At 35.9% G+C, this 27,282-nt stretch overlaps 1 protein-coding gene across 1 annotated transcript in view; it reads right to left on the bottom strand.

Annotated features, from left to right (window-relative positions):
- Positions 1-27,282, bottom strand: part of LOC108544292 (potassium voltage-gated channel subfamily H member 5) — a gene marked incomplete at its 3' end in the record, with an annotated part of 202,468 nt that overhangs the window by 126,928 nt on the left and 48,258 nt on the right. The window contains exons 5-6 of the mRNA XM_017895350.1: positions 17,852-17,967; positions 11,607-11,999 (exon numbers count right to left, since the gene is read on the bottom strand). Of these exons, the coding sequence (XP_017750839.1) occupies positions 11,607-11,999; positions 17,852-17,967 (509 nt within the window). The remainder of the gene's footprint in view (positions 1-11,606; positions 12,000-17,851; positions 17,968-27,282) is intronic.

The raw sequence follows: 27,282 nt of genomic DNA on the forward strand, positions 1-27,282 counted from the left end.
AATCAATAACACAACTATATCTGAAAAATACCTAAACACTTGGAGATTAAATAACACACTTTAAATAACACGAGTCAAAGAAGAACTCTCAAAAGAAATTTAAAATAATTTGAACTATATGAAATGAAAATACAATTTAACAATGTGTAGGACAGGATATCGCAAAAGCAGTGCTTAAAGGGAAATTTAATAGCTTTGAATGCATATACTGGAAAAGAAGAAAAATCTAAAATCAATAATCTAAACTTTCACCTTTGCAAACTAGAAAAAGAGGAGGAAATTAAATCCAAAGTAAGTCAAAGAAAAGCCATCATAAAAATTAAAGCAGAAATAGCTGAGCACGATGGCTCAAGCCTATAATCCCAGCACTTTGGGAGGCCGAGGCAGGTGGATCACAAGGTCGGGAGATCGAGACCATCCTGGCTAACACGGTGAAACCCCATCTCTACTAAAATACAAAAAAATTAGCCGGGCGTGGTGGCGGGAGCCTGTAGTCCCAGCTACTTGGGAGGCTGAGGCAGGAGAATGGCATGAACCCAGGAGACAGAGTTTGCAGTGAGCCGAGATCACACCACTGCACTCCAGCCTGGGCGACAGAGTGAGACTCTGTCTCCAAAAAAAAAAAAAAAAAAAAAAAAAAAAAAAATAAAAAAAAAAAAAAAAAAATTTAAAAAAAAAAAAAAATTTTTAAAAAAAAAAAAAAAAAAATTAAAGCAGAAATAAATGAAATTGAAAATAGGACATACATTTTTAAAAATCAACAAAGCCGAAAGCTGATTCTTTGAAAGGATTTTAAAACTCAGAAAACCAAACACCACATGTTCTTACTCATAAGTCAGAGCTGAACAATGAGCACATGGACACGGGGAAGGGAACAACATACACCTGGGCCTGATGGTGGGGAGGGGATGCCAGGGAGTGGGAGGGAGAGCATCAAGAAGATTAGTTAATATATGCGGGCTTAATACCTAGGTGATGGATTGATCGGTGCAGCAAACCACCATGACACAGGTTTACCTCTGTAACAGACCTGCATGTCCTACATGTATATCCCAGAACTTAAAATAAAATTAATTTTTTCTTTTTTTTGGTTGGGCATAGTGGCTCATGCCTGGAATCCCAGCACTTTGGGAGGCCAAGGCAGGCAGATCAACTGATCTCAGGAACTCAAGACCACCCTGGGCAACGTGGTGAAACCCTGTCTCTACCAAGATACAAAACATTAGCCAGGCATGGTGGCATGAGCCTGTAGCATGAGAATCACTTGAGGCCAGGAGGCAGAGGTTGCAGTGAGCTGAGACTGTGCCACTGCACTCCAGCTTGGGTGACAGAGTGAGGTTCCATCTCAAAAAAAAAAAAAAATTAAATCAATAAGCCTCTAGTCAAGCTAATAAAACAAGAGAGAGAGAAGATACAAATTACTAATATTAGAAATGAAAGAGGGGACACTACTACAAATTCCATGAATACTAAAGGGATAATTAAGAAATACCATGAACTCTGCCCACAGATCTGATAAATTTGATAATGAAATAAACCAAATCCTTGAGAGACACATCTGCTAAGACCCACACAAGAAAAAAATAATCTGAATAGAACTATATCTATTAAAGAAATTGCATCAATAATTAATAACCTTCTAAAACACAAAGCACCAGGCCCAGATAGGTTCACAAGTGAAATCTATCAAACATTTAAGGAATAAATTATACCAATTTCCTCCAATGTTTTCCAGAAGGAGAGGCAGAAAGAATACTTTCTTATTCATTTGATGAGACCAGCATTACCCCAATACCAAAACCAGACAAAGATATTACAAGAAAAGTGCAAATCAATATCTCTCATGAACGTAGATGTAAAAATTCTCAACGAAATATTAGTTTTGTTAATATTCAATTTAAAATTTTAATCTAACTATGTATTTTAAAAGTATACACTGTGACCAACTGGATTTGGTTCTAGGTATGCAAAGCTGGTGCAACATTTGAAAGTCAATTAATGTAATCCATAACATCAACAAGCTAAAGGAAAATGGCATGATCATATCAATGGATGTAGATAAATCATTTAACAAATCCAACATCTATTCATGATAAAATACTCTCAACAAACTACAAGAGAAAATTCTTGAACATGATAAAGAACATCTAAAAAAAAAAAAAAACCTACAACTAACATCATATTCAAAACTGAAAAACTAGGAGCTTTCCTATGAAGATCAGGAACAAGGCAAAGATGTTCCCTCTCATCACTTCTTTTCAAAATCATCATGGAAATTCTAGCTAATGCAATAAAACAAGAAAAGGTACACTTACTGGGAAGGAAGAAATAAAAATGTTATTGTTCACAGATGATTATCCATGAGATGAGATAATTATCTATGTAGAAAATATGAATAAATTGACCAAAAACCATGAAACTCATAAGTAATTATAGTAAGGTTCCAGGTCACAAGGTTAATACAAGGCAATTGCTTTTCTGTATACCAGCAAGGCACAAGAGGAATTTGAAATAAAAATCATAATGCCATTTACTTGAGCCCTCCCCAAAATACTTAAATATAAATCTAATAAAATGTGTACATGATCTATGAGGAAAACTACAAAACCGATGAAATACATCAAAGAACTAAATAAGTGAAGAGATATTTCATGTTCATGGATAGTAAGACTCAATATTGTCAAGATGTCAGTTCTTCTCAAAATGAACTAGAGACAACAAAAACCCAGTCAAGAACCTAGCAGGTTATTTTGTTGATACAAGTAGACTGATTCTAGCTTATATGGACAGCCAAAAAATTCAAAATAGCCACTACAACGTGGAAGTTGAAGAACAAAGACAGAAGACTGATACTACATGACTTTCAGACTAACTATAGAACTATAGCAATAAAGAGAGTATGGCATTGGTGAAAAAATAGACAAACAGATTAACTGATCAGAATAGAGAATCCAGGAAGAGACCCACATAAATATAATCAACTGATCTTAGAAGAAGGCAAAAAGGCAATGCAACAAAACAGTCTTTTCAAAAAACGGTGATGGAACAACTGGATATCCACACTGACCCTACACCCTTCATGAAATTTAACTCAGAATGAATCGTATAAAATATAAAATGCAAAACTATAAAACTTATGGGAGATAACATAGGAGAAAATCTAGATGACCTTGAGTATGACAATAACTTTACAGGTACAACACCAAAGGCACAATCCATGAAAGTAATAATTGATAAGCTGGACTTAATTAAAATGTAAACTTCTGCTCTACAAAAGTCACAGTCAAAAGAATGAGAAGACAAGCCACAAACTGAGAGAAAATATTTGCAAAAGACATCTAATAAAGTACGATCATCTAAAATATAAAAAGAACTCTTAAAACAACAATAAAAATAAACAATGGACAAAAGATCTGAAAACACATCTTACCAAAGAAGATATTCCTATGAGAATTAAGCATATAAAAAGATGTTCAGCAACATATGCCATTTGGCAAATGCAAATTTTAAAACATCAAAACAGACACATTTAAACAGATACCACTACACACCTATGAGAACAGTCAAACTCCAAAATACTAACACCGCCAAATGTTGGCAAGGATGAGGAACAACAGAAATTCTCATTCATCGCTGATGGGAATACATAATGTTGCCGCCACTTTGGAAGACAGACAGTTTGAAAGTTTCTTACAAAATTAAACATAGTCTTACCATATGATTCAGCAATCATGTTTCTTGGTATTTACCCAAATATGTTCAAAACTTATGTCTACATATAAACCTGCACACGAATGTTTATAACAGCTTTATTCATAATTTTGACAAAACTTGGAAGCATCCAAGATGTTCTTCAGTAGGTAGGTGAATGAATAAATAAACTGTGATACATCCAGACAATGATATGTTATTCAGCACAGAAAAAAAAAAAAAGAGCTATCAAGCCTTGAAAAAACACAGAGGAACCTTAAATGCATATTACTAAGAGAAAGAAGCCAATATGAAAATGCTACAAACAATCTGATTCTAACTATGTGACACTTAGAGAAGCCAAAACTATTGAGACACAAGGGATCAGTGATTGCCACGGATTAGCAGAGAAGGGGGAAAGAATAAGCAGAGCATGAAAAAAATTTTAAGACAGTGAAACTAATCTGTGTGATGCTGTAATGGAGGACACATGTCATCATATTTCTGTCCAAATCCATTAAAGGTACAAAATCAAGAGTGAAAGCCACTAGAAACTATCAACTTTGGGTGACAATGATGTATTCATGTGGGTTCATCAACTGTAACAGATGTACGACTCTGGTGCGGAATTTTCATCGTGGGAGAATCTATGCATGTTTGGGAGCAAGGGGTACATGGGAAATCTTTGTACTTCTTCAATCTTGCTACAAACCTAAAAGCAGTCTTAAAAAATAAAGTCTATTTTTAAAAAGGCTCACACACTTTACAAAGTTAGATTTAACAGCAGATTGCTCAGGACCCAATGTTGGCATGCTATCATCAGCTGGGGATCACAGTGAAAAGAAAAATCAACCAATTCCAAGAAGGATTGGGTAGTGCTATGGTTTGATTGGTTTGTCCCCTCAAATATATATGTTAAAACTTAATCTTCAATGCAATAATATTGGGAGATGAGGTCAAATAGAATGTATTCAGGTCATGAGGGATCTGCCCTCACGCATGGATTAATTCCACTATAAGAAGGGCTTGTAGAAGCGGTTTGCTGTCTTCTGCTATGTGAGGACACATCATTTGTCTTGTCTGCTCTTCTGCCTTCCACCATGTGAGGACACAGTAGGAAGGCCCCCACAAGACAGCAGATGCCGGTGCCTTGGACTTCTTAGTCTCCAAAACTGTGAGAAATAAGTTCCTGTTCTTCATAAATGACCCAACCTGTGGTATTTTGCTATGGCAGCACAAAACAGACTTAGACAGGCAGTATTTATATGGATTTAATAAGAATAAAACTAGGAAAACAAACAGAAAAATTAGGTACATCCTAGTTACACGACTCAAATATTATTTTAAATTATCTATACACTTTAATGAAAAGGTAATGGCAAGCCAACTGTATTAAATAACAATTTCTAACATGCTGTTCTTTGCAGAAAGTCTGAGATGGCAAGAAAAAGGGACAAAGAGGATTCTAAGCTGACAAAAGTTACGGAAATCTAGAAGCATTAATTAGCCTCTCTGATTTCCTATTCTTGTTTTAATGACTAGATCAGAAATAAGGATTATTAATGTAATTATATAGGATAAAGTGAAATAATGCATGTGGCAGCTTGACAAGTATAATTCATGAAAAAACAATAATTTAGAAAATTATTTTCCATAAACTTTTCTGAAAATTAAAAGTATTTACATACTTCCACTTAGTAGTCATTGTTCTATTCATTCTTTCTTCTAAAGCAATGCATGAGTTATCTTTTCTCAATTTCATTTTTTGACCTAGTTTTTATGTTTATCACTTATTAAGACTACTCATTATCATCAAAATTCCCCATGTATCATATTTCCTAAATCCTCCTATGCCACCAAACTGCATGTTATCTGCAGCTGCTCCATCTTTGATGATGTTCTATGGCTCAACTCCCTCTAATCTCTGCAAATTCAGGCTCTCTGAACCTCCCAAAGCTGTATTCCAATGCATACTACAAAGAAGCTCAATCCTATTCTTTGGATTCTTAGTGACAACATTCTTTTACCCTCTGTTTATGGCTTTTAGAACATTTATGTTCCTTCTTTTCAAACAGAATGCCTTCTTCAATGGAATCTATCTTTTCTGCCTCACAGTCTTCTTAAAGAATCACATATTCAGTTCATGAATTCCTAGTAAACCAAAGTACCTTCAGAGAGCATGTTGACAATCTCAAAAATAAAGAATGTTATTAAGTCTTTTATGTCATTCTGCACTTGCATCATGTAAAAGGATTACATCGTAATTTTCAGACTCATATTTTCTCTTATTCCCAAGACACCATTAATGTACTTCCTCTTCAGGTTTAAGTTCTATTTTATTTTTATGTCATTGTACAACTTACTAAAACCTTGCTAACATTTTACTGCTTCATGTCAATAAGTCACTAGTATACCTTAAGAGCAATGAAGAAATACCAAGGAGATGGAAGACACATTGTTCACCATCACAGGATTTATAATCCAGCTGAAGAAACAAACATACAAATGAAATAATCATACCCCATCAGACTAGCAGAATTCTACAAGCAAAATTTATTAGTATCCCTTTTCCCATTTATTCCTTATAACCACCTTGTGATATAAGTAATTTAGCTATACACTCCTTCCCTTGTTTTACATCATGGAAACTGAGAACCAGAGTAACCCTCTCAAAGTCTCAAAACAAATATGTCCTAGACAAGGCACAAGACTCCAGAACATCCAACAGCTGATATAGTGCTTATGAACACACACAAATCGCAAAAGAAAAAATATTTTTAACTATATTAAGATGCATACCTATACAGATGAAATATGGTGAAGATATTAATTAAAGCTGCTTGGGAATGATGCAGGCAGGCTTCCTGAAAGAAATATGTTCCAGAAAGGTGAATGTTATAATAAGGGGTAATAAAGAGCCAATCTACAGGAACTGACCCAGAAAGAAGGCGAAGAATGCGTAAAATAGTATGAATGAAGAAGCTGATAAACGTGGATAAATCTAAATAAGAATTGACAATTAAATATTAATAAAACAATCACAGATTAAAAGGAAAAAACGAAAAATAATGTAGGCCCAAAATAAAAGACAATAATCATTTGAAAGATGAAGGGGAACAGAAGTGCTTGAATTAAATGAAGAAAGGTAAAGATACTTAGAAGCTTCTGGAATTTAAGTCAAACACTGATGTTAAAAATGTACAAGTAATCGATTAACAGAAAAAATTCCAAACCAGTAGGAGGAATCCAAGAGATTAAAGAAAAGTTCAATCAATCCAAAACCTGGAAAAACAAAAGGAAAAAGAAAACAGCAAAAAACAAAGATAAGAAAAGGCATTTAAAAATAGAAAATAAGATGTACTAAGTAAATCAAAACATAATTAATCACAATCAATGTAAACAGATTAAACTTGCCTGTTAAAGAGACTTTCAGAATCTATACACTACTCATAAAATATATATCCAGAAATACACAGACCAAATACACACCAACTACACAAAAGCAAATTTAGCTATAATAGTATAGAGCAAACTAGACCTTAAGCAAGGAAGGCATTACTAGGGACAAAGAACATTAGAAAAATGTGGAAGAAATCTCCCAGAAAGTATAGCAAAAATATAAAGGATTGGAAAATAGGAGTTTTTTTTTTTTTTAAAGGAAATTACAGGAGTGGTCCCATAGGTACAATATCTTAATAAAAGGAGTTCCAGAAAGAGAGAAAATTTAGAACAGGTCAGAGGGCTGGAGAAAATCATAATAGGAAAAATATCAAGACAGTAGCCATGTTTTTCCAGACTGAAAAGGACCACCTAGTATAATACCCATCAAAACTGATGAAAATAGATCTGCACAAAGGTATATCATCAGAAAGTTACAGAACCTTGGGACAGAGAAGATACATGAAACTTCCAGAAAGAGAAAATAGGTCACACGTAAAGGACCAGAAATCATAATGACTTCAAGTTTCTTATCAGAATTACCGGGAGATAGAGTACAATGGCATTGTATCTTTCAAAATTCTGAAGGAAAATTATCTCTAGCCAAGAATATTATGGCTAGCTCAACCATCAATTAGGTGAAAGAGTAAAGAGAGGTTTAAGAAAATGATATTGACAGAATATCTCTTGCATCAATGTAGTGAAGGGAGATTTAGATAATTGTCAGAGAACTTTGCAGCTGAATTAGTGATAAGAACATAGAAAACATAAAATCAGACAGTTATCAGCTCCCAGAAAAATGGAAAGTGCAGAAAAAGAAAAGTAATTACAACATGCTGCAAGGATCAGCTAGAAAGTGCATATTTGCAGTCATAATAATATAAACACTTGGCAGGGCCCAGTGGCTCACACCTGTAATCCCAACATTTTGGGAGGCTGAGGCGGGCGGATCACTTGAGGTCAGGAATTCAAGACCAGACTGGCCAACATGGTGGAATACTAAAAAAAATTTTAAAAATTAGCCGAGTGTGGTGGTGTGCATCTCTAGTCCCAGCTGCTGTGGAGGTTGAGGCAGGAGAATCGCTTGAACCTGGGAGGCAGAGGTTGCAGTGATCATACCACTGCACTCTGGCCTGGGTGACAGAGCAAGACTCTGTCTCCAAAAAAAGAAACAAATTAATAATAAAAATATCAATGCTTAATATTTATTGAATCAAAAGGATGATACATTGTGAGAATGAGGTGATGAAAATGGTGCATGTAAATAGTAAGAGAAGGTAGAAAGGGGAGCTAAAATCTCACCTTTCATAGTGAGAAGTCAAAGACAAAACCTAAAATTGACAAACCAAGAGGTAGATATGTAGTCACGTTGTTTGGTGACATGGAAGCAAATAATAAAAGAATCCGCCGAAAAATTTAAAAGTGGCAGTCTAGGGTCTTCTCTTTTTTAAAACGAGACATTGCCAACTGCTTTTTATAGAGATTTTACCAATTCGTTCTCCCCTGAGCAGTATATGAGAGTGACACACCACATCCCACTTGATCAAGTGAGGTCCTGTAAGGAGTAGATGCCAAGTCAGGGTTATTTACACAATAATTTTACTGACGTAAATGCCTGGGAAGGACAAAATGGGGAGGGGGGAACACGAAGAGCCTTTGGACTACAATGCAAGTCTAACACCTGTGAAAGAGGGAAGGAAGACTCAGGTAGGAAGAAAAAGCTTAAACTTTTACATAATAAATGGACAGTCCCAGAGCAAAAGTTGCACGTATGGACAAGTTATAGTATTCCCACCATACTCAGACATTGACGGGAAGCAGCCCTGGGGAAATGTGTGAGCCCAGCTTCAATACGTGAGCTGCAGCAGATCAGAAAAGGCAGCAGCCTTCAGTTAACTGTGTTCAGTGCTGTGTTGGAAAATGATTAACAACTAGCTCTACAGAAAGTTTTTTAAAAAGGCCTTGATTTGTAGCTTTTGCTACTTTCTGTGGTGTAAATACTCCCACTGTGGCTAACTTCAAGCTACCACTATGAGATCACTAAATGTTGAGTTAAGAAGAGATGCTATCAACAGGCTTTCTAAAGCCAGAAGCTGGACTGAGGGTGCAGCTGACTGTACTCCACACAACACATGTTTATGAAAGGAGATTTGAGCAGTGTGCCTACTTAGCTACTACACTCAATAGCCTAGCATTCTAATAGTTTCGGTCTTTGCAGTGTAATAAATGAAAACTGTATTTAGTGCTGATTTACTTTGCATTTCTTGAATATGAGCAAAATTGAGAGAATCTTTTAATATAAATATTATTGCAGTATTACATATAATTATATATGTATTTATTATTATACAATATATTTACTGTAATACTAATCAAACCAATCTTTTGATTATTTTAATGGACAGAAATTAAAAATACATGTAGAATATGACGTCTTTAAGTACGTATGCATTGTGGAATGACTAAATCTAGCTAGTTAACATATGTGTTTCTTCACATAGTTATCATTTTTGTGGTGAGAACACTTTACACCCACTTTCTTAGCATTTTTACAGAATGTAGTACATTGTTAACTATAGTTGCCATGTTGTATAATAGCTCTCTTGAATTTAGTTCCATCTAACTGAAGTTTTGTATTCTTTGACCATCTCTCCATTCACCCCACCCCCTGGTTACCATCATTCTACTCTATATGAGATGAACTTGAACTTTTCTAGAATCCACATGAGTGATTCCTTTTATTAAAATCTTTAGGCCTATGTTCTAAATAACCAAGGTATTAATGTAATCATCTGTGTAGTGTGCAAAACATAAATATTGCTTATTGTCCCCTATTATGTGATTTGTATTTTCAAAATTAACTTCTTTAACTCACTTCAGAAGATAAATTTGAAAAAAAAAATCTTTAAAAGCTTCATGTAGGTGGACTCAAAACTTGGAAAATGAATTACTATGATTTCTTTTTTGCCATAATTTGTAAAGTAATAATTACATATACAGTATGAAAATACAATGTCTACATTAAAGTTGGGGAAAATAATGTTTGTATTATTATAGTTGATTGAATGTAAATATTTTATGGAAAAAGTCACTGAAGAAAAGTTTCAATCTATCTCCCAACACACATAGAGAAACAATAATATATTATAATGTATAATAATAATAATAATAACAGAATAAGGAATTTTCCATCGAGCAGTCTACAGAGTAGAATCTATAGGAACATCTTAGGACAATTAAGTTAGTAATATTACCATTATTAACACATTTTAATAATAGATATATTCTATACTGACTCTTCTATGTATTATGAATTGAAATTACTGATTGTATCCTATTAGCTTGGTGTAACAACTTAAATATCATCTGCTATTAAGTTAGAGGCTGAGAAGCTGCGAATGAAGTAGTCTTTTAAGCTTTTACATATTTTAATTACTTCTAGGTGAACTGATAACACTGAAGAAGCAGAGTCTTATATTAGACCAGACATCAGAAGTCATCTGATATGGTTTGGTTCTGTGTCCCCACCCAAATCTCATCTCGAATAGTAATCCCCACATGTCAAGAGAGGGACCTGGTGGGAGGTGATTAGATTATGGGGGCAGCTTTCCCCACGCTGTTCCCATGATAGTGAGGGGGTTCTCACAAGATCTGGGGGTTTTAAAAGTGGCAGTTTCCCCTGTGCTCCTTTCTCTCTCCTGCCGCCATGTGAAGAAGGTCCTTGCTTCCTTCCACTAGGATTATAAGTTTCCTGAGGCCTCTCCAGCCATGTGGAACTGTGAGTCAATTAAATATCTTCTGTTTATAAATTACCCAGTCTCAGGTTGTATATTTATAGCAGTATGAAAATGGACTAATATGTCATCCAATACCCACAAATATATTCAGACAAAATGTAAAGCAAAAGCTATGAGGAAGAAACCAAAGTGGCAAAAATTCAAGAATTGCTCTTTCATAAAACTTTCTTTATCTTTATGTTAACTTTACCACTGTTACCATAAATATCTTGAGAGGAGCAGTCAATAGATCTGTGAATGAATAGAGTTTTCAAATGCTGCAGCTTTTCAAAGAAAATATATCTACTTATTAGGTTGTTATAAAAGTAAATGTGGTTTTTACCATTAAAAGTAATTGTGAAAACCACAATTACTTTTGCACCAACCTAATATCTTCTTTCAATCAATTATGTAGTTTGTGAACCGTAGTTGACTTCAAATGCCACCACTTTTCTTCTCCTCCACTTCTTCCATTCACAACCTCCAATTCCCAGTAATTAGTACTTTCAACCAGATATCAAGGAAAAGAAATAGATGAACACTAACTTAAGGTGATCAAATGCAATAACTTTTGGCAAGGGTTTCAAGAAAGTTGAAAATGCTGGCTAAAAAGAGGTTTGGATTATCTGTGGAATCCATTTATCCTGATGTTTTCAAAACATATGACCCACAGTACTCAGAAAACCAAAACAAAAGACTTACCTCATCCACATTTTCAAAGGCATTGATGATGTCATAAGGTAAACAAGACAGCAGATCGATCACAAACCAAGTTTTCAGATAGTTCATCCTTATGAGCTTAGGGTCAGAAATGACCTCTCCACCAGGCCCCACGAAAGTTGTGTGAAAATTTAAAACGATGTCAACCAGAAAAATAACGTCCACCACACTATCCAGTACCAGCCAGGCTATGTTGTTCTGTTTTGTTTTGAAGGAAACATTATAAGGAACCATAATGGCGGTGTAGAAGGTAAGAATTAAAATCACCCAATCCCAAGTAGTTTTAAAAGCACAATAATGTAAAATAATGTGTGGTGGCGTCTTTGGCGCTTCTTGTTTATACTGAGGAAGGATATCTGATCCCAGCTGAAGAACCTAAAAGAGAGAAAATGTGTTTATACATGACTAGGTTATCTCTGCACAGTCAGTGACGAGTTCAAATCTACTGGCAGTCAAACCACAGCCAGTCATGCTCCACAGTCTTGCCTCCCTCTTTTCCTGAGTTGTCCTAAAATTTGTTCACAGGAAATCACTCCAAGTCCAAGCACTCTACCAAAGCTGATCTTTCTGCTGTTCTATCTGGCCTGCTCTGACGCAGTAGCCAACACTGATCCACAACACTGCTAGATGTCCACTTCTTCAAGTGCCTCCAGCACACTCACTCTGTAAGCCCCCCTAGAATCACATGGCTCTCATGGACTGTCCGGCAGTTATTTGGGTGATACACCATTATCAATTCTTCATACACATTTAGCACCTCGGGAAGCATAACTTTGATTCTGATGGCCTCGCTGGACCCCAGCATCGCACTGTTGGTGATGTTGTTGTTGAATGATACTCAGCAAGGGCCCTGATGGCTGGCACAGCAGTGTAAAGGATTGTAAAGGGTATTACCTGCTTTTTCTCTTTCTCCCTTAGATTTGGACTTAAAGAATATTGTGTTTCTCGCCCAAGTGCAAATTTCCTTTAGGGAAAAAAATATTAAATACTCAAGTTTGTTTCTGTATACCTATTTGACAAATGGAAAAATTTCAGCGTAAGGTTATATGAACCTTGAATTATACTAATTAGGTCTAATTACAGTAGAAAAAAAAGATAAAAAGCAGATGACAGAGCAAGAGTAGAGGTTTGTGTATCCCTGGGCAAAGGTAACCAACACAAGACATAGCATTGCCTTCTGGAACCTGGAACCTGGGAATTCTAAAAAATAGTTGAGGCAAGCAGATCACGAGGTCAGGAGATCGAGACCATCCTGGCCAACATGGTGAAACCCCATCTCTACTAAAAATACAAATATTAGATGGGTGTGGTAGTGCGTTCCTATAATCCCAGCTATTCAGGAAGTGGAGACACTAGAATCACTTGAACGCAGGAGGCAGAGGTTGCAGTGAGCTGAGATTGCGCCACTGCACTCCAGCCTGGTGACAGAGCGAGACTACATCTCAAAAACAAAAAAAACAAAAAAAAACAGTTGAAGGGGTAAACCAAAAACTTCTGCCCTTTGCCATCAATGAAGCCAAAGACACCATATGTGTTAAAGAGTTTGGTAAATTGAAATTTTTAAATATTTTCAACAGCTTTGCCCATCATATGTATTCAGTTATTCAGTGTCTCTAGGACTAATGGGACCCAGGAGGTAGGAATCAAAAAGTCCAAATCATAAAATCATAAATGCATTAAATACTTAGATGTAGGAATAGATAAAAATAAAAATACTTGTTAGCATGTAACTCTGAGTTATATGCCAAAAAACAAAACAAATATACTAGCATCTTTGGAAGCTTGGGACAGTATCCTAAAGTTCCTCTCACATACAGAACTTATGTATCGGAAAACTAAGAATATAATATCCATTGTTACTATTTTTTGATATGGAAAACATCATTGGTGGTCTCTTTAATTGTATGTTAGAATTGTTTTTATTTTGGGGTTTGTAAGAATACCTGTAAAGATATTTTATGTATTTGTCATTATCAGTACCTCAGTTATATTTTTCCCATGATGTCTTAAACTACTTAAGAGCAAATTATCCTACCAGGACTGTAAGTCCCAATATACAATTGTACATAATCGTGGTTTTTCTTTTACCTTTCAACTACTGGCCTATTAGTTCCAATTTCATTGTGCTACACATGAAAATTGCCTTCATATTCAATGTTAGTAGTTTACCATCTATATATACACAGTCTATGTTTAACCACAAATAAATCAAACTTGGGAAATAAGAATAAACTCAGTGCCAGGGTGCATTACCACCTTCATGGACCCTAAGCCTTTGTTCCTTCCTGGACTCCTTCATGGTGAAACCCCGTCGCTACTAAAAATACAAAAATTAGCCAGGCGTAGTGGCAAGTGCCTGCAGTCCCAGCTACTCTGGAGGCTGAGGCAGGAGAATCACTTGAACCTGGGAGGCAGAGGTTGCAGTGAGCTGAGATCGCACCACTCACTGCACTCCAGCCTGGGCAACAGAGCAAGACTCTGTCTCAAAAAAAAAAAAAAAAAGTATGTATATATGCATGTGTGTGTATATATGTGTGTGTGTGTGTGTGTGTGTGTGTGTGTGTGTATGTATTATAACAGCATTCCTGTAAAGATAAATATATTAATATCACACATTCAACTTTCATTTTTACCTAAAAGTTACTCTGTTTTCTTCTGCTGTTAATAGAAATTGAAACATCCTGTAGGCCCGTAAAAGCACTGTGGGGCCCTGGACACCGTGCCTACTGTGCTAACAGATGTCAGGCCTGCTCAGTACCCCGGATTAATGCAAGTCTCCTCTAAAGATGCAATGGCATCACCCTAAGTTCAGAAAGTCTTAAACCTAGCTATACATTAAAATCATCTGGGAAAGTTTAAAAGAATACAGTATACTTATACCCAGACTCCACCCTGGAGAATGATTAAATTGGTCTTGTTTGGGTTCTCAGAGAATCTATAGTTTCAAAACCTTCCCAGGTGTTTACAATGTACAGCCCAAGTTAAGATCTCTGTCTTCCATTTCTTTAGACATTCAGGACCCAATTCTCTAGACAGTGATTTGCATATGTAAAGCCCTCCAAAAAAATGCAATATGAGGACAAAAAGGAGGAGGAAAGGGTAGAGGAGGACAAGGAGGAGGAAGAAGAGGAAAATGGCAACAACAAAAAATAGTGCACAAAAAATAATTGAAGCTTGATCTTTTTCATATGCAAAGCATTACCTTAATCTTCACTCTGTCCCTGGGCTCTTTTAAAAAACAGTGAGTAACAGACTCTTCACTTTCATTGTTATTTCATTTGTGCTTTTATAAGCAATAAGCCTTTGGTGGAGGGAGGATGAAATCACATTTTTTTGATGTATTTTTGTACCAATACAGACACATTCTTCCTCTCTGAAGATCTGAGAGCATTGACTCCAACAAAGTCAGGCCCACTGACTGATGTGGCGGGGTGCATATATTTATCTCTACCCAACATAAAAGTGAACAAGCTAAAGGCAATCAGCAGGGTGTCAATGCATGCGGAAAATTAATTAACTACCTTTATGGAGACTGGAATCTTTGAAACTGGGGATCAGCTCCAAATTTGGGGGATCAGGTAGAACTGAGATCAAATTTATCTGTCTTTGAAAAGTGAAAGAGCCTAAAATTCCACAGCAAAACCAAATACTTGCGTTCAGCAAATTATATGAGTTTTGAGTACCACTGGAAAAACAATATTGTTGTACTTATTTGATATTTCTTTTATGTCTATCTTTGGAGACTAAGAGCATGCGCTGCAGGGCAGGTATTCAGACTAAATGTCTATCGACAATCTTGTTATTTCTGTGTGCTCTCTGAAACCGATCCTAAGATCTGACAGAAAGCAGTTTTATATCAGAACCAGGTTTATGAATAAGGGATGACTGGTAAAGAAACTAACACTAATCACAGAGCAAAAGAAAAAAAAAAAAACCAGATGGGATGAAATAGGAATAAGTTTCTCAAAAGTAAAATGAGAAAATGTCAAGGGGAAAGTTTCTTTCTTTTCCCTGGACATAGAGAAAACAATCCTGAGTGATTCTGGGTGCTAAGGGAGAAGATTTTCTTCTCTATGGCCCCTTCCACTTGTTCTCACTCTGTTGTATAACAGACAAAAGAAAATCCTGAATAAGGTGTGGTTAAGACTCTGAAGGAATCATGACTACAAAAATTAACAATCACAGAAACAACCTCCTACATTTCAGCGTGATTTGTAGAAAGAAACAGGCAACTTTAGGCAGAAGAGTAAATAGCTCCAAAATCTAAGCATTTTTGCAAAAGAAAGTCGTATCTCATTGTCTGCTTTAAATCTTGTACTAATTGCATATTAACTTTTAAATATTGTGATTATTATTATTAGTTAATATTTAGTTATATTAACGTCTTATTTTGGTCTTCAGAAACATGTCTGCACATCAAAGGATTCATCCTTCCCCAAGCTAACAGTGCTGTTTAAAGCAGAAAACCGTAATAAGTCTTTTTGTTAGTCATGGTCTAAGGAAAACTCTATAGTCTTCTAAATTCAGGGAACATACTTTACTTCCTAATCCCCTCCAAACCAGAGTCAATATTTACAATGAGTTAAGGAAATTACTCTGAAGTGCTTCAACTCACTTTTCTGCAGCAGAGAAAACTGATAAGCATATGGCTTTTATTTTATCTGTCTCTCTTTTGGTAAAAGTTACCTCAGAATATTTTGTGAGTGCAAACGTAGTGCTCAGCATAGTTTTGGTAGCTTAATGAGCTTTTCGGCATCTTTCAAACCAGTAACACAAATTATGGTTATAGAAGACATGCGAACAATAAAGCTATTAGCTGCCTCAGAATTCTGTCCTCATTTTTTTTCTCCTTAGTCTCAGGATAACATCATCTAGTCACATGACTTGAACAGCCATAACTGTAAGGATGACACTGAAGCCTACAACTCAAACTCAAATATCTTTCCAGAGTGCCAAACCCATAAATCTCACTGCCGTTCAGGCATCTCCACTAGGACTTCCTATCAGGCTCTTCAAACTTAGTATGCCCAGAACCGAACTCACGGTCATTGTCCTCAAATCTTCTGTCCTTCCTCTTACATTCGTCATTTTATTAACCAACAGTACTATCTACCCTGTCGTCTAAATCAAAAACATAGAATCACACTGGACTCAACCTCTTGTTTCACACACTATTCTAATGTATCAACAAATGTGTTTAATCTTAATGTGTCTGCAATCCACCTGCTTCTGCTATCACTATCTTGCTAACAACCGTGGTCATGCTGACTGACTTACTGCTAGGGCTTCCTCACTGGTTTCCCTACCTCCCCATTCACCACAGAGCCACTAGGTCATGCAGGAGTTTTTAATCATTTTGTGCCTTGGATCCCTATGGCAATCTGGTAAAAACTATAGGCCTCTTCTTAGAATAAAGTTTTGAATTAACACAATAAAACATGAAACTGCAAAAGAAACCAATTAGGATCCACCTCCCTTTGAGAGGTTTTTCTGAGACACAAAGGTCATTTTCCTGGCACATGAGACACCAGCCACCACCATTTCACTATATGCTACTTTACCTTCTCCTTCCCCATCTGAATTCAGCTACACTAAAGTCATACTCAACGTCATCATACTACCTCATCTCTGAGCCTTTGTACATGCTGGCCTCCCTAGTAGGAATAAATTGCATCCCTTCTTTACCTGACTAACTCTCACATTTTCCCTTCAGAATTCACTCAGTCCAGGTATCATCTCACTCATACAGCCTTCCCTAGGGCCCCACATTTGGGCAAATTCTCCTGCACAGGCTCCCACGGCACCCTGTCATTGCATTTTTTCACATCTTGTGATCAGTTTCTGTTGAGTATTTAACTCTTTGATGACAGGACCCATTTCTTATTTATCTTTACATCCTTTGCAGAGTGCCAAGCACAGAGCATACCCTGAATATGTGTTTGCTGCATATACTCATGAAGCAATGAAAGAACTCCCTATCTGATATGCTCAAAGAAAACTTACACTCTACAGACATGACCTGGGATGTCATAAGCTACACTCCCATTTCAAAAGTTGGAGAGAATGAATAGAAATATTTAGAATTTCTATATTTCTACAAGGGAAACATAAATTATCAGCTAAGTATTTATAAGATCATAGCCAGAAATATCTATATTAAATCATTTTGGGGAAGAAAAATGTACCAACACCACCATCTTGGGAAGCAAAGTTTGTCTCATACTTACTTCAGCTAATCTTGAATGTTTGTGGACCACCTCTGTTTTATTCATTGGCGTGAGCTGCTGCAAAACACTTCGGCTATTTGTCAAAGCTCGTGTCAATCGGGCAAATTTCGTCCAACCTTAAAATAAGGAAAGAAAGTCTCAGTTTTCATACACAATGAATAAGAAATCCAACATTCTTGCTAGTATTAAAAAGATCTCAGCAACCACATAATATCCAAAATGAATGCAAAGTATCAAACAAAAGTATTTTCTTTCCTTCTGTATAGATGTGCTCATATATTTGAAATGTGGCTATAAAATAATGAACAATTTTTATGTGTGACCTTTGTGTTTTGCCCATATCTGTGATATAGTCCCCGTAGCCAAGGCAACCAGCTATCCACAAAATTTTGTGCTCCTCCTTGCATTGTATAGCTTTCTTATTGGGATATAGCTTTCCAACCAGGAACATATTTCCCAGAATTTCTTGCATCTTAGTATGGCCTATGTCCCTGGTTCTCACCAATGGAATGTAGACAGAAGTAATGTGTGTCACTTCCATGCCGTGATTTAAGAAGCAACTGTGACTTCTCCATAATTTCTCTTTCTTTCTACCAGCTGGAAGGATGCAAATGACAAGGCCCAAGGGGATAGCAAAGCTTCTGAATAACTGCGTGGGAAAATGCCATATGCCAGCCAGGATCCTTTGCCTTGGACTGTTATATGAGCAAGAAATGTGCTTCTATTGCATTAAGCCACTGAAAGTTGGGGATTTATTTGTTATAGCAGCTTGTCTTACCCTAATAAAAAGTCCTTCATGCATTTGTGTGTAGATATAAGAGAATAAAACTGAATTGCAGCAAATCTTACTTTTTATGGTTTATCTCACACACTTCCATCTTCCTTGTAACATAGCAAAATGTTATTTATCTGTTATTAACAACTGCAGTGATACCTAAATTTATTTTTGGAATATCTAGAATTGTTAATAATGCCTTCTGAAAGAGCAGTGACTTTTGGGGGAAAGAAATGCAATTTAATAGGAAAGACTTTTCTTCTGGGGCCTCAAATTGCCAGCACTGAAATCATTAATCTCAAGGAAATGTCAATAAGAGGTGAACAAATAGAACATAACCAGTCATACTCTTGTCCTGTCTCAATTATCCTTTCTCTAGATATCTCAAAAGCTCCGATTCATTAAAAAATGTTGTTAACACTATCTGATAACTTCTACACAATTACCCTTCATGAGGTCATTTATTAGGTAACTCCTTAAAACTGAAAAACTCCTGATGTTCCAAAGGAATGATGGCAATGATGAAATTTCAGACAATATGACAAAAAAAAATTAAAGAAGAAATTCTGGAAATACACCTGTACACCTGCCTAATATCTGTCAAACCATAAAACGCAGGTGACATCATTCTTTACTACTATTCTTCAGGCTGATTCTGATTTCATTTAAGCTTTGTATTGCCCCACCAATTCAGGTCTCTCTATGTATTCGATAACTGGATTGGAAAAGAAATAAACTGGCATCAGTTGATGGAAAGTCTTTATTTCTTCTACATTAATGGGCCCCATCCTAGTAATTAGAACCAAAAAAAGGTTAGGTTTTGGGAATCATATGCAACCCTAAGGCTTACCCTGTACAATGTGCTGCAGAAACAAAAAAAGGTATCAGATATGCTACCAACTCTCTAAAACTCAACATTAATGAAAACCAACATGCAATCTCTATGACAAATTGAGACTTTTTCTTTTCAGTGCCAGACTTATGTGTCTAATTAGCCACTGGACCTTTCTTACTGCAGTGTTCTATAGGCATCTGACAACACTCAACATGTCCAAAACTGATACCATCTTACCCCTTCATCACCCACTCTGCCTCATTCATGCATCCCTGATCTTGTCGAATGGCCCCAAGATATTTCTAATTGCCCAAATGAGAAACTTGAAATTCGCCATCCTCTTTTCACTATTACCTACACACACACACACACACACACACACTCACACACAATTCTTTCCCAGCCTTATAGATTATAACATCAATAAATATCTCTCAGATTGAATCTCCTCTCTGCACCCTACTATGTCAGACAACATACCATTCTTCACCTGAGTTAGGCAGCGTTCCAAAACCACATCCTCATTGCATGCAAAATTCTTTCTAAAACACATGCCTTTTACCCTATTACCCTTTACAGAAACCTGAAGGCCTCCAGGATAACACTGTATATCCTTGGTATACAGGTCATTTATTTTCTGATCCCAGTGATTTGCTCTGCCTCTCTCTTGCCACTTTCTCACACATGCTCTGCATCCCAGCCTTATTGAAATCAATAGCAAATCAAATAAAGAATAAATTCAAAATGAAAATTAAATCTACTAGGAATTCTTTGTACACCCTATGCTGTTTTGTGTTTCCATGTTTTCACATGTTACAATCATTCTGCCTGCCTGGAATGTCTTTTCCCTCCCCCATCTGTCTGGCTAACACTTAATCTGGTAACTGCAGCCTCAGTTAAAGCATTACCTTGATGCTTCTTTGATTCACCCACAAGTGAGACGTGCTCTCCTCTGTACACGCATATCATGGGATGCATACCTCACCTGGTACTAACAACACTGATGCAACTGTTGATTAATATAATAGTCACTCTTGCTAAACTCTTGTTTTTCCCTCCATTCTTACCACTTGAAACAGGGCCTGGCATAAAATACACCATAACATAAATCAATCGTATTTGTAACTTTAAAAATCAGATATAAAATAAATCTCATTTTGTTTCATTATCCCTGGTTTTTGGTTTGGTTTTGCTTTGTTTGGTAAAAGTGATGAGGGTGTCTTTGGATGACAGCAACTATATGAGTCATAGGTATATTATAATTTTACCTGGTGATAATTTGTACACCTTAAATCAACAGAATGTTATAATTGCCTTGACTATTTCTAGAAAATTCCAAGTCAATTTTTTACTTACTGAAGGCTCAGATTTCTAAAATGGGTGAAATTACAGCTCTTGATATAACTCAGTTGGATTAAAAGAAATGCTCACTTTCATTCCCTGTGTGAAGAAAAGGTTTATCCAAAAAAATATTTTGACAAAAAAAAAGGAGACATTTAGGAATAAACTAAATGATCCATAAAAGAATACAAATCATCAAATTGCAGGTTTTCTCTGATTTTACAGTATCGTTCATGAAAATAAATGTGAGGAAGGAGAAATATGACAATGAAAGCTTATTATCATCCTCTGGTTTTCCATTTGAAGCCATCACGAGCACATACTACAACTGTGTTTCTTAATGAGTAAGCAGTAGTTCCTAATAGAAAAAAAGCTTGTACAAATGTCTGCATATGTGTGTACCTTATTTTACACATGAAGTCAGTGTGATCAAGGAAGATTTCATCTCTTTTCTTTAGCTTATTTTAGTTTCTTGAAGGAAAAAAATCATTTTTAAACAGTAAAATAAAACACAGGCATTTTCTCCAAGAGTAAAATAGGACTATCATTGATTTAAAAAACAGAAAGAAAATGAAAGAGAAAGGTAATATTAAGCCATCATTCTAAAAATGTTTTAAGTCAGCATATTCTTAGTAAGACTACCCTTGAACATAGATGAAAAGGGAATTGACTGTATCGTGTGACTTTTAGGTGCCAGATCTTGTATTTTCTATCCTTGGTATTAGTCCATTCTCATTCTGCTATAAAGAACTGCCCGAGACTGGGTAACTTATAAAGGAAACAGGTTTAATTGACTCACAGTTCCACATGGCTGGAGAGACCTTGGGAAACATGCAATCATGGCAGAAGCGAAAGCAAACACGTCCTTCTTTACATGGCAGCAGGAAGGAGAAGTGCCGAGCCAAGAGGGGAAAATCCCCTTATAAAAACATCAGATCTCAGGAGAACTTACTCGCTATAATGAGAACAGCATGGGGTGACTGCCCCTGTGATCTAATCACCTCCTATGAGGTCCCTCCCCCAATGTGGGGATTACAATTCAAATTACAATTCAAGATGAGATTTGGGTTGGAACACAGAGCCAGACTATATTACCGTGGTTGACTAACACATAGTGGGCACTAGATCTGTTTTTGTGGAATGTTTTATTGAATGGTTTTGTTTAGTGAATGAATTAATGATGATTAATGAGGAAATAAGTTAAATAGGACTACAGCATTCTGCAATATACATAAATATTTAAAATTTAAAGAAAATATATTCAGTTCTTAGGTATCAGCATAGCTTATATGAAAGAAGTCTTTTGGTGGAAGAAGGTAGGAAAGGCATGGTAAGGAAGGTTAGGGAAGGAATTCTGGAAGTGTTAAGGATTATAATCTGCTTTCAGAAAGAGAACTGGGGAACTGCTGGCAGAAAAAAAAAAAAAAAAGTGGTGGTAAATGTTGAACTGACTCAGATGTACCAGAAGAGAGAAATTTAGAAGAAAGGACTTGGAAAGGATTCCTTCTTCCTAGAGAAATCAAAGCCAAAGGCGGTTGTAAAATTGAGTAATCATTTAAGAGTTTTGCTATCAAAATGCCCTAGAACATGGAGAATCAATGCAAAGCAAAGGAATGTTTGGGTCCACATTAAAATCAATGGGAGCATTCAAAGATGAGCTTTCTGAGCTACTCAGTAATCTTTCAATTTGTCTCTGATTAGGGCCTCCTTGCAGTTTCAGTTCCAAAGAGTTAGGATTTTTCTCACAACACCTATGCTGCCCTTCTCTCCTTACTGTCAGCACAAACCCGTGCCAAAAACGTTATTGAAAAAAGCAGAAACATGATAGTCTTCTTTTTAACTTATATAAAGTTATGAAGTACAAATGCAATTTCTTTACATGTATCAATTGTATAATCGTCAGGGCTTTTAGGTTAACTGTGACCTGAATAACATATATTGTACTCATTAAGAATTTCTCATCATCCACCCTCTCCCACGCCTTCACCCTCCCAAGTCTCCAATGTCTATCATTCCACTCTCTACATCCATGTGTACACATTTTTAACACCCACTTAATGAGTAAGAATATGTGATATTTGTCTTTCTGTGTCTGGATTGGTTCACTTAAGGTAATGGATTCCAATTCCATTCATGTTGCTGCAAAAGACATGATTTCATTCTTTTTTGTGGCTGAGTAGCATCCCATTGTGTATATATGCCACATGTTCTTTATCCAGTCATCCACTGATGGACAATTAGATTGATTCTATCTTTTCAGTTGTGAATAGTGCTGTGATAAACATACGAGTGAAGCTATCTTTTTGGTGTAAAGATTTATTTTCTTTTGATACACACCCAGTAGCAGGATTGCCAGATCAAATGGTAGTTCTATTTTTAGTTATTTGAGAAATCTCCATATTGTTTTCCATTGAGGTTCTACTAACCTACATTCCCACCAACAGTGTACAAGAGTTCCCTTTTCTCCACATCCTTACCAACATCTGTTATTTTTTGTCTTTTTAATGGCCATTCTGATTGTTGTGAGAGGATATCTCATTGTAGTTTTAATTTGCATTTCTCTGATGATTAGTGATGTCAAGCATTTTTTCATATACTGTTGGCCATTTGTATGTATTCTTTTGAAAAATATCTATTAATGTCCTTTCCCCACTTGTTAATGGAGTTATGTTGTTGTTGTTGTTATTGTTGTTGTTGTTGTTGTTGTTGTTGTTGAATTGGGTGCCTTATAAATTCTAAATATGAGTCCTCTGTTGAATAAATAGTTTGCAAATACTTTCTTCTATTCTTCAGGTCATCTGTCCACTCTGTTGGTTCTTTCTTTTGCTGTACAGAAGCTTTTTAGTTTAATTAAGTTCCATTTGTCTGTTTTTATTTTTGTTGTCTTGGCTTTTGAGGTCTTTGTCATGAATTCTTTGCCTAGACCAATGTCCAAAAGAGGCTTTCCTAGATTTTCTCCTAGTATTTTTATAGCTTCAAGTCTTATGTTTAAGCCTTTAATCCATCTTGAGTTGGTTTTGTATATGACAAGAGATAGGGGTCCTGTTTCATTCTTCTGCATATGGCAATCCAATTACTCCAGCACCAATTATTGAAAAAGGTCTCCTTTCCCCAGTGTATGTTCTTATGGGCTTTGTCAAAGATCAGTTGGCTGTAAATATGTGCCTTTATTTCTGGGTTCTCTATTCTGTTCCATTGATCAATGTGTCTATTTTTATATCAGTACTGTGCTGTTGAGTTTACTATAGCTTTGTAATATAACTTGAAGTCAGGTAATGTGATGTCTTCAGTTTTATTCTTTTTGCTTAAGATTACTTTGGCTATTTGGGGTCTTTTCTAGTTCCATATGAATTTTAGTTCCATATGAATTTTTTTAGTTCCATATGAATTTGTTTTTCTAATTCTGTAAAAAAAATAACATTGGTATTTTGATAAGAATGGCATTGAATCTATAGATTGCTTTTGGCAAAATGGTCCTAGAAATGTGACAGGCTTCAGTTTCCCTTCTCTCTCATTTACCTCCAGACTAAACCACTACAGCACCTGGTTCTTACCTGCACCTCTATCATCTCAGAGAATTGATCATTTGCTCCTTCCTGATCACACATATGTTTCAATCATGCACATTGGAGTAGATTCTAAATTTTTGCTATCACTAACAATGTCTTATACCAATCCCTTTGTATTCTTGAACAAGTCTGGAATTACCTATTATTAGCTATATTAGTTCATTTGATCTCTCATCAACTTGTACTGTACAAACTTTGAAAAAGTTGAGCTCCCATACTGTCTAGGTCAGAGAAAAAAGACGTATCAGCAGTTCCAACTTTTCCCAGTGATACATTTACTGATCTCACCTTTAGAGACCTAACTGGTGTGACTGATTATTCAGCAAAGTTTGCTGATGTTACTTAGATGTGGTCGATATAGGGTAATGCGAACAGACAGCTGAATATGAAGAGCCTAATACTTGCTCTGTAAGTTGTTCATGGCATTATGAGAACATTTGTTCTCCTAAAAGCTCAAGATGCCAACTCCTTCTTAATAAAACATTAGTTTAGCTCTATTGGGTTGCAATTAACCTCTTTGTCATGGACTGCCTAATCTTAAAAATAAAAAGAAGTCACAGAGGCAGTTAAATCAATCTACTAGACTGCAACACAAGATTCTAATCTATAAGAAAAAAGCTTAGGTAAACAATTATACTCTTGGCCAAAGAGACTACATAGTATAATTACTCATATTTCATCTGTTGTTTCCTCTCTAAAGAAAACCATTGGCTTCCACAAGGAGAAGCTTGCTATTTTGGCTGTTATTTTTTATTCTATGGGAATTTTTTTTGTCTCAATTATTGGCAAGAAGATGCCATAACTATTTGGCACAAGATATTTCACACTGTAATTATCTTGGCAGTTTTGGAGTCTGTTTGAAAATACTGTACAGTATAAATGGGCAGAGATTTAGGCCATCTCTTTTAGAACACATATGGATAATCAACAGAATGGATTTCTTGGCTGTAATTTTCCTCTTTGTATTATTATAAATAATGTATCAGGTACCACTGACTGATTACCTGAACAACAATATCAAGACCTCACTACCAGGAACAAAAAAAAAAAACAGGAACACTATGCCCCCTTAAATTATTATCAGTTAGTTTACTTGGTTCAAAGCAGCATAATTCTATCCGAATGAGAGTATTCGCAACCTGTGCTTCATTTTTGTGGGGAAAAAGGAAAACAAGGGATTGAGGTAGTTAAACCTCAACAATAAGTCTCCAATGAGAAGGATGGGGCAGCATGGGTGCAATAGAAAGAACATGGGATTTGAAATCAGTCAGATGTTGAGTGTCAGAATCTTCAACAGTAAAATGGAGATAACAATACTAATTTTCAGAAATATAGAAATGACCAATAATGAATATAAAGTTCTTGGCATATATTAACTACTCCATCAACACTGGCTTCCTTCCCTTTCGATGGTTTTTGCAACCATCCATCATGGTATAATTCAAAGGTATTGTTGACATTACCCAGTGTCAGTCAAAGACAAAACATCAATTCAGAATAAAAGTTTGGTAATCATAGATTGATTACAAGGAAGAGGTACATGCAAATTAGTTGGCTGCCATCACATGTTATAATTATTGTCCCAGATATGATTCAGAAATAAAATTCAGAATGAATCCATTTATTCAAGTCTTTCAATCATATGTCTAAGTTTCTTGGTAAAAATATCGATACAAGTAGGAGATTGATGTTAATTCCGGTCAATTTTGGCAAATCCTGCAAGGACTTGGACGCCTTGCTCCTATCACCTGGCCCCTTTCATGCTAAGAAGGTAAAAAGCCCTTGCTCTGGGATTACATTCCGATTTTGCCAGTGTGTAGATTCACGTGTCTGTTCTGAATGCTAGAACACTATTTCTTATATGCTGGCAGAATTTTTATCAATGAAGTATTTCTTCAAAATTTTGCAAACACCCTTGTAAACATCCTCAACTCCCAGATCTTTGGAGTCCCTGAGTCTTCTCTTATTCACCTGACCAAACTTCAACTTTAGATAAACACAACTTTTCACTTACTTCTGTATCTACACCTCTTTGACTAAATATGAGTGGATTAAAACACAATATTATGCTCATAGGTAACTAGTGAAATTTATGACCACTAGCCTGAAATGGACCTTTGTGTGGCTCAGAAATCCTGCTGTGTTTCTCTTTTCCATTCACTATTCCACTCTCTTAGATAACCAGTTCAGACACACTCCACTCTTCTCACATCCTTCGCCATCTTTACTCTCAGTTGATAACTGTGATTCCTGTTTTTACTGAGACAATGGAGCAATCAAAAGAAAGCTTCCACTATATATTTACTTGTTTGCCTCTCCCACTAGAATGTGACAGAAGGGACTTTGTATCTCCAGGACCTAGAATCGTGCCTGCACCATATTCCCAATTTTTTGTTGGGAAAAAAAATAGATAAATGTAAGACAAGGAGGATAAAATATTCCTATAAGAGTCCTGAAAAGGCTCAGGTTAAGTAACTCTGGTGCCCAAAACAGAATCAACAGCCAGTCTACTATATCCAAGTTCAATGCTCTACACCCAAATTATTTTGATATTATGGTGTTATCATGTCATCTCATCCATTATTTCCCAAAAGTTCCATGGTTCCTTTACTTGATTTAAAAAGCTGAAAGATAGGTGCTTATGCCAATATTTTAAAACATACTTTCCTACACTGCTAGCTTCAAGATATAGGATGATGACTTAATGGCATAAATATTTTATTTCTATTGAATTTTTCATGTTAAATGTACTGTTCAAATGAATAATTGAAAGCAGCTCACACACACCATTCATAGTTACATTTTACAATACTTTTTTGGTAATCTGCTATGTGTTTGGAAGATACAGAGAAGTCTCAAAAGTCTATTTAAAATAAGCTCATCTACAGATTCTGGCACTGGAAAGAGATTT

This window comes from Rhinopithecus bieti, unplaced genomic scaffold (genome assembly GCF_001698545.2).
Source record: "Rhinopithecus bieti isolate Rb0 unplaced genomic scaffold, ASM169854v2 scaffold_26226, whole genome shotgun sequence".
In the NCBI taxonomy this organism is placed as follows: domain Eukaryota; kingdom Metazoa; phylum Chordata; class Mammalia; order Primates; family Cercopithecidae; genus Rhinopithecus; species Rhinopithecus bieti.